Source organism: Myotis lucifugus, unplaced genomic scaffold (assembly GCF_000147115.1).
Source record: "Myotis lucifugus unplaced genomic scaffold, Myoluc2.0 scaffold_202, whole genome shotgun sequence".
NCBI classification, from domain to species: Eukaryota; Metazoa; Chordata; class Mammalia; order Chiroptera; family Vespertilionidae; genus Myotis; species Myotis lucifugus.
Window position 1 is genome coordinate 16990 of NW_005871250.1, and position 8210 is coordinate 25199.

Sequence of the window (8210 nt, forward strand, 5' to 3'; positions counted from 1 at the left end):
GATCAACATCTGGCCACACCCATCTGCATTTCTGCATGGGAACAATTCGCTGGAGCTGAGTGGCACCCCCTCCCACCCCTTTATTTTATTTTATTTTTTTAAAAATATATTTTCATTGATTTCAGAGAGGAAGGGAGAGGGAAAGAGAGATAGAAACATCGATGAGCGAGAATCATTGATCAGCTGCCTCCTGCACGCCCCCTACTGGGGATCGAGCCTGCAACCCAGGCATGTGCTCTTGACTGGAATTGAACCTGCAACCCTTTAGTCCACAGGCCAACGCTCTGTCCACTGAGCCCAACTGGCTAGGGCCCCTCCCCACCCCTTTAGATGGGACAGGGGAATTTCCCCAGTTTGCCACAGTCCCCGCCACTCCCTGTTGTCTCTCAGACATTAGTGCCAAGTGTGGGCCGCCACTTACCATCATGATTGCTGTTATTTTTCTTCGTGTAGAGAAACATTCTTGCTTTCTGCTTCCCCTTACACTTGGCTTGCCTTCTGCATGTGTGGTTAGCTGTTGGCCTCTGAAAGCCCTTGAATTTGCAACTCTTGGTCGATACCAGGGCAGAGGGGAAGCCCTCTGCAGCTGCCTCTCACCTGGTGTGCTGTCTTTCTGTCTGACTGCAGCAGCCACGGGAAATCAGCCTGGGGGGAACCCCGGCCCTGGAGGGGGCGCGCCTGCATCCAAGTCCTGCTGTATCCAGTAGCCCACGGGGGAACCGCTGACCAGAATGGCACTGCCCTGCGTGGGAAGAGATCACCCAAGCCACGGGCGAACAGGACACCTCCTGAGAAGTCAAAGTCCTAGGAGTTGCAAGCTGAATGAGACTCTAGCTTACATCTTAGCGAGGGGCTTTCAAGTTCTCAGCCTTGAGAGCTTTTGATTGAGCTAAAACCAACATTCTAGCTGTCATAGACATCAATTAAATATGTAAGGAATGCCAGGTTCAACTGCCCGCAGAGTCATGTTTTTGTCCTTATGCTTTCATTTCTACTTTATTCTAAACATTTTCAATCATTCTCAAAAGTAGAGAATTATACAATGCACCCCCGCCTCTCACCCTATTCCCATAGGGAGCTTCTGCCACCTTTGTTTCATCTGTCCTTTTATATTCATCAACTTTTTCTTGGCTGAAGTATTTAAAAGAAAATTCCAGACAGACCGTTCCAGACATGTGGGCGTTTTCTGATGTAACCACATCATTATCACAAGCAACAAACGGACACCTAGCACCCAGGGCGGTTATGCTGTGACGAGCTGTACGGACCCTCTACTGTAGAGAGGACTTGCGGTCCCAGCGGCTGGGCTGTGAGTGCTGCCGGCAGACAGCCCTGGGCCGCCCCTCTGGCGATGACCTCAGCTGCACGGAGACATTTCGCCCAAGGGCACACCCTTCCCCTGGGTGGCCTGCAGCCCACGGCTGATCCATGCCAGGAGTTAAGGTCTGGCCCTGTTGGCCCAACACGGGACAGCTCTGCAGGGCCACCCCAGCTCCAGGACGAGGTCCACGGCAGAGGCTGCCTTCTGGGGGACCCAGCTCGGGACAGCAGTTCTCCCCCATTGCCGCAGCTATGTCTTTAAGAGTTGGGTTGCTCGAATCTGACCCAGACAAGTTCTACACTTTTAGCCATCTCTTCAGTGGGTTTAAATCTTTTTTCTTGTTGCAGAGTGTCAGTTGGCCCATATTCTGGATGTATCCGTTGGTTTCCTCCGCCCCTGGTTCCCCTACAAGCGGGTGTTGGCTCTAGTTGCTTGGAGGAGTACATGGTTCCTCCGAACTGTCTGTAAACCACGGATCTGCTCTCACCTCCCTTTTTTAGGTAAATGAGGAGCTCGAGGGCCAGCCAGGGGATGGGCTGTGCGAAGTTCACGGCACAGTTCCCTGGCTTCCCTCCAGGAGCCGAAGCCCACGCTCAGAGAACACAGTGTACGGTGCTCGGGTCCCTGGGACTCCCACAGCAGGTCAACCGGAGTTCCTGACGCATGAGCCCTGCCCACGGTTGCAGTCATGTCAACAGGGAGCTGGGCCTGGAACCCTCATCTCTTACCTCCCATGCTGGATTTTCTGGCCTGAAAGGGACACTCTCAGAGCAGTGGTCTTTTGAGCAAAGGCATGTCCCTGAGCACGTCACATGTAGTGGTTAAGTGGCAGAGTACAGAAGTGGCATCCAGGAATACACAGGTGATGCTGCCGGTGCAGGCTCTGCCCCGTGGGCAGGTTCCCTCCACTCTCTGTCGTCCTCAGCCTTCCCTCCTGGGTCATGATCCTTGCCACGCGTCTACGGTTCGTACCAATGAGAACACGCACGATGAGGGTTGCACCTCATGTTGACAAAGTGCCTCTAATGTCCTAGGTACTGTGCATGGTCTAAATTCATCCTCACAAACAACCCGATAGGGTGGAAATGATTCCTAGCCCCATTTATCACATGACGAGGAAGGGACTCAGAGAGGTTAAGAAACCTGCCCAAGGACACCCAGCGGATAAGTGGTGAAGTCAGGACTCAAAGCCAAGCAGCCTGACACTAGGTCCTGGCTTATCATCATTTTGCCTGCAATCATTTTGTACTGCTTCTGAGAATCAGCCTGATTTAGGACCTTGGAGTCCATCTAAGCAGATCATCTTATTTCATATTTGGGGATGCCAGGGGCCTAAGAGGTGCCTTGTCTGAGTTTGCACAACACCGAGGTGGCAGAGCCGGGTCTCAAACACAGGCTCCCATTCTATTTCTTGCGCCACCGACTGTACCTTGGACTTTGTGGCTTGGTTGCCTCCCTGGCTCTGTACAGCCATCAGGCCATGGACAGACGCCTCTCACGTGCCCATTCACGAGTTCCTGACTAGTGGGGCTGGGCACCCTGCCATGAATGGAGAAGCACCCCGTTCTCCTGGAGGTGAGCATCTAGTAATGGGGTGACAGATATGCGTCATCAATCACATAACCTCTCTAAGGACTCTCATTCCTGCCAGAGAGCCCGCCGCTAAGTGTAGGCAAAAATTACGTGTTCTCTTCCCACCAAAGAAATCCAGACAAATTCCAGACTGGAAAAAAAAATAAATCACCCGAACAATGACAGACTATTTCTGCAGGCAAAAAACCATCAATTTGAGAATCGTTTGCACATAAGATGGAATGGCTTACTGCACCTGTTATTTGTATGTGATTTTCTTCACCAGCATTTCAACTCTCTGGGGGCACATGGGTATCATGCACTCAGATTGCACTTAAAAATACTGATGTTAAAAAACAAAACATGAACGCAGCTTTAGGGCAAAATAAAGGCTAGACACAGAGTGCTTTGAGACTGAGGAAATATACACACAGCCAAGGCTCAGTCTTGGAAAATGCCACTTCGGCGCTCCGGCTGGGGGTAAGTGAGCAAAGGGAAACGTTTCTAGCTCACCTAAAACTACGGCGCACAATTCAAATCTGTTCTCCGCTGCCTCTGACCAAAAGTTGCTTTAGAGTCGTCAGTTGGTGAGTGTTTCTGCCTGAAACCACAATGTCAAAATATCGCATCCAGCACCTTCATTTAGTGTGCCTGTGTGAAAAGTTGCTGCACCCAAACAAGGGAGTCCTTGTGCAGAAAGTGGTAGAGCTTTCTAAAAGTCACGGCCAAAGCCGGTCATGGAACATCTGTTATGCGAGGGAAGTCTGAATGATTCATTATGACCCATGAAAAGCGCTGTGAAGGAACGAAAAGTGAGCTCAGAAAATTCCGGACAGGGTGCGGGACACACCTCGACCAGGGTCTTTGCTGAGAAGGTGACACCAAGACCAGAATCCTTTCCCCAGCCCCTCAATGACACGCAGGACCAACAAAGAAAGACACACCTGGGCAGGGCGGTGGGTGGTATTTCCTTTTTAATCTCCATAGTGTATTTGTTAAGTTTATTTATAAGCAGATCACTTCACTATTTACAGTACATGAGCATAGAGATTCTACAGTTTCTGTGATGTAAACAATAACTCCACGGTGGGAGTCAGAAAAGAAGCCAGTTCTGAAGTATTTACAGACGTTAAAATAGAACTTTATACTCACAGAATAGTAATACATAGAGCAATCTGGTTAAATTATCTATGAAACTATAGAATCTGACAATGTACAAAGACAGGAAAACATTTTCTCATTTAGAAGGTAAGACGGATGAATCACACCAGAAATAAAGTACGGACGGTGACGACCACGAGAATTAAAAGCAAAGAAGGTTTCTTCCTTGCCTCTTACGGATAAAGTATTTATATAAATAAGGACACAACCCAACAAAATGGAAAAAAATATATAAAAATCCTCTACCAATTAAAAAAAAATAGCAAAACTAAAAACTCAAGATTCCCAATCATTAGCAGTGTCCTTTAAAAAATTAAAATTTAGCTTTCTATTATAAATAACAAAGCGATGTGTCCCTCTGTGTAGGTGAAATTCTTGCACCTTTCTCAAGAAATGCATCAATGTAATTCCACACATACACATACACACAGACAGGCATGCGGGTGCACGCACACACAGACACACACACACACACACACACACACACACACGCACGCACGCACACGCACAGCCTTGCACTCACGCACCCCAGGCTGTAGTTACCTTGTTGAGCTTCCTAATAAATAATGCCCCCTATGGAGTACCCCTGGGGATACCCACACCTCACAAGGTTAGCCATTCCCTGGTTTGACCCTGTCACGGAGCCGGGGAAAGCCCTGGCTTCCTATTGCTCAGAATTCTCTAGGGCAGGCTGCATAATCACACCAAGAGAAAAGGATTAGAGTCCAAGATTTGGAAATGCTTGGAACATAGGGACCACCTTGCCCAGTGGATTAAGGCTAGCTACAAATACTGTCTCTTTAGAAACCTGGGGTTGGGGAGGGAGATCTGATGTTGGTTTCCACACTAGCAGCTGCCCCTGGAAGAAGCAGATGCTCAAAGCCAAAGCTAAGACCGTGGCACAAGGAGGTGAAGGGGGTGGCTGTGAATTTCCGGAGCAGATTGCACTGAGCCGGACTTCTGGATGGTCACTGCCCCCAGAAACCACCTGGAGAGCAAAGTGGCCCACCTCCCTGTCCCACCGACCAGCCTGACCACACGCCCCTTGAGATTTCCAACCTGTTTCCCTCGGAATTGGAGCATCCCTCGAGAAACAAAGCTGGGGATAGTTTATGACTTTTTATTCCTAACACAAAAACACTTGACAAGATTTTTAAATACAAAATGTAGAAACAAAAACTAACAACAAAAGTATATAAACTGTTTGGCTATTCAGTGGACCCTATCAAAGGCCATGGCAGCCCCCACACAGAATCCTGACACCCAGTCTCGTTGCTTGTCCCGAGGGGACAGTGCGGGCTCACTTAAGGTCAGCAGCTGGGCGGCCACTATTGCAGTTCCAGTACACCCCTCCCGGGCACCTGGACACAGGGCCCACTCCTCTGCCCACAGGAGAGTTCGTGTGCTGTTCGGTCTGTGTGCATCTATGTGGTTGCTTAATTCTCCTGAGCAGTGTTCACTGGGCTCTAACTATTACAGACAGTTCACTCATGACATTAATGTCATTCCCAAATTGGGCGTTGGACAGCAAAGTGGCAGAAAGGATTTATTTGCCTTCCATCTGGGTAGCTGGTGGATACAGTCTTTGGCCACTAGATGGCGACTAGACGTTGATAAGGCAAAGTGCTGAAGTGGAAGCGAACCAATCCCTTCAAACATCACCCAGAGCAAGGCCAGCAACGTGGAAAAGGTTTTATGAGGCTTCCTTGAAGGATCCTTTGACAAAAAAAATACAGCACAGGGGGACTTCTGGCTATATAAACACCTCTTTGAGGTGCTGCTGCCCAGCCCGGGGACTGACCACCTACAAAACTATTTTTCCAAGCTCCCGATTCGGGCAGTTGGGTCTGGGAGCTGCTTCCAGGTGTGCAAAGTGTTCTGATGAGACAGAAGATCTGAAAATCTGTCCCTCCAGATCACAGAGCTCCAGTCACCGCTGCTATACCAGTAAAGAAACAAGAAACAAAAGCTGCCTGAAACATACGCAGTGTGATCGAGGCCTCCTGTTGCCCGTATGTTTTACAATCATTTGAAAAAAATGTGTGAAACGTGCCCCAGTTAAGCTGTTTTGAAAAAAAAAAAAAAAAAACCACAACAGTGTATTGCTAGTATTGTCTGAGAGCAAGAGAGAAACAGCCAAGTGGTCGAACATTCAGGTTAAGAGCTGCTTGGTGGGGATGATGACGAGGCTAATGTGAGATTCAACATCACCACCTAGCCATGCTGGGGTGTGACTCCCCACCCTCCCCACCAGAAACTATGGCTTAGATCTGTCCTGGGGAGCCGGCCTCCAGGGATGAGGCAGGTCTGCCAGGACCATGTGTGTTTGAAACTGCTGCTGGTCCGTTCCCTTGCAGAGAACGTGACCCTGAACATGAGCTGGGCACAGCCAGAGAAGGGACTTGGAGCCTATTGGATGAACTTCAGCGCTCATCCAATATTCTCATATGTTGGACGAGGAGACAGAGGCCCAGGATCACAGAGCAGGGAGAAACATCGACTTTCTCAGTCTGAGATGGCTTATAGTTAAATGACTTGGTCTGCAAATCCACTTCAATCTGCTGGGCTGTTTTTAATTTAAAGAACAAAAAGGTACTGAGATCTAAACTCACCGTTCCCTGTTTCTAGGGCCTCCAGCAAAGAGGCCGGCAAAGGGCTAGCCCTAGGATTGGCTCTCCTGCTGCTGATGTCTCAGAGATATCTCCCTCTGCTCTCTCCTCCCTCACACCAGCCCCCTTCCCAAGGCCCTGCCCCGGGCCCTAGGCGAGTACCTCACACAGCCAGAGGCGACCCATATTTGCCAGTGTAGACACATGGAGCCAGGCTGAAGGGCTGTGGTTTTCTCAAAGTGCTTTTATTGGGTCAATGCAAAGTCAGCCTCTGCCTACAGCCTGGGCATCATGCAGCAGGTTCCCAAGGGCTCTCCTCTCCCCTTGTTTTGGGCCCAGGGCATCTCTGTGCAAGTGGGTGTCCCAGCTCCCAAGCTCTCCCTCCATTTACCCTGTGCCTCCGGCATTGGCAGACAGCCCCGGAGCCCATCTGTGTGTGCAAATGCCTCAGGGACTTGGGACCAGCTTGAACATATTGCACGTAAGTACTAAGTGGTCTTCTTTTGCCCCAGCGGGAAGGGATGAGGGGGTCCCTCTTCTTTGGCCTATGAAACCATCAGGTTCACGTTATTTGTGACTGTACATCCTATTTCCTTCCTCGATCATATCTGAAGGTGACCGCTAAATCGCAAGTGCTAAGAAAACCACCACGGTTTTGACGTGAAGTGAGTCAGATCGACACATCCTCTGGGGGTGGCTTCTGCTTCACATTGGGAAGGACCCATCTCTCGAGCTGCAGGATCAGCTGTGATTTCAACTGAGCCTGAGCCCAGGGCGGGGTTCTGACCTGTCCAGGCATAAGAATCTTGCTGCCAATGTCCTCCCTGCTGCCCCCACTCCCCACCTGCACAGCGGCCTGGGCACGAATATTGCACATGCCTAGAAGAAATCACTGTCGGAACATCTAGGCCAGTGGTTCTCAACCTTCCTAATGCCGCGACCCTTTAATACAGTTCCTCATGTGGTGACCCCCAATTTCATTGTTATAAATTGAACATAATTAAAGCATAGTGATTAATCACAAAAACAATATGTAATTACATATGTGTTTTCCGATGGTCTTAGGTGATCCCTGTGAAAGGGTCGTTCGACACCCAAAGGGGTCGCGACCCACAGGTTGAGAACCGCTGATCTAGGCGCATAGGCTGTGGGCGATGGAAGCTTCTTATTGCATCATCTCTTCCCACATCAGGACGTGGGTATTGCATTGCTGAGCTCAGAGCATTCCTCCCTTCCTCCTCCCGCCCCCGGAGCCCTGCCTCTCTCCTGAGTGTGTCCCACAGGCAACGCTGCCAGATCTCACGGTAGATGCAGACACCCAAATGGTGCTTTTTGACCCCAAGCAGCTTTCTGATTAGGGGAACAAGGTGTGAAGGGGCCAGGGGGTGGGGGCCTTAGCTACACTCCATCCACTCATATTCTTTACCTCTTTGATGCATTTTCCTTCGGTAACCAGAGCCCCCGAGAGCGAGGACTCTGATTCAGCCTTGTACCGACTGAGGAAGGAGATGGAAGAATTCCACTTAGCGGTTGGATCGGATATTTTT

The 8210-nt window shown here is 49.8% G+C and overlaps 1 protein-coding gene across 1 annotated transcript in view; it reads left to right on the forward strand.

Moving 5' to 3' along the window:
• The window catches only part of LOC102441855 (rod cGMP-specific 3',5'-cyclic phosphodiesterase subunit alpha-like), a gene marked incomplete at its 5' end in the record, with an annotated part of 17525 nt that extends 16577 nt beyond the window's left edge, over nucleotides 1-948 (forward strand). The window contains one exon of the mRNA XM_006097455.3: nucleotides 628-948. Coding sequence (XP_006097517.2) covers nucleotides 628-707 — 80 coding nt within the window. The remainder of the gene's footprint in view (nucleotides 1-627) is intronic.
• Nucleotides 949-8210: the final 7262 nt, after the last annotated feature.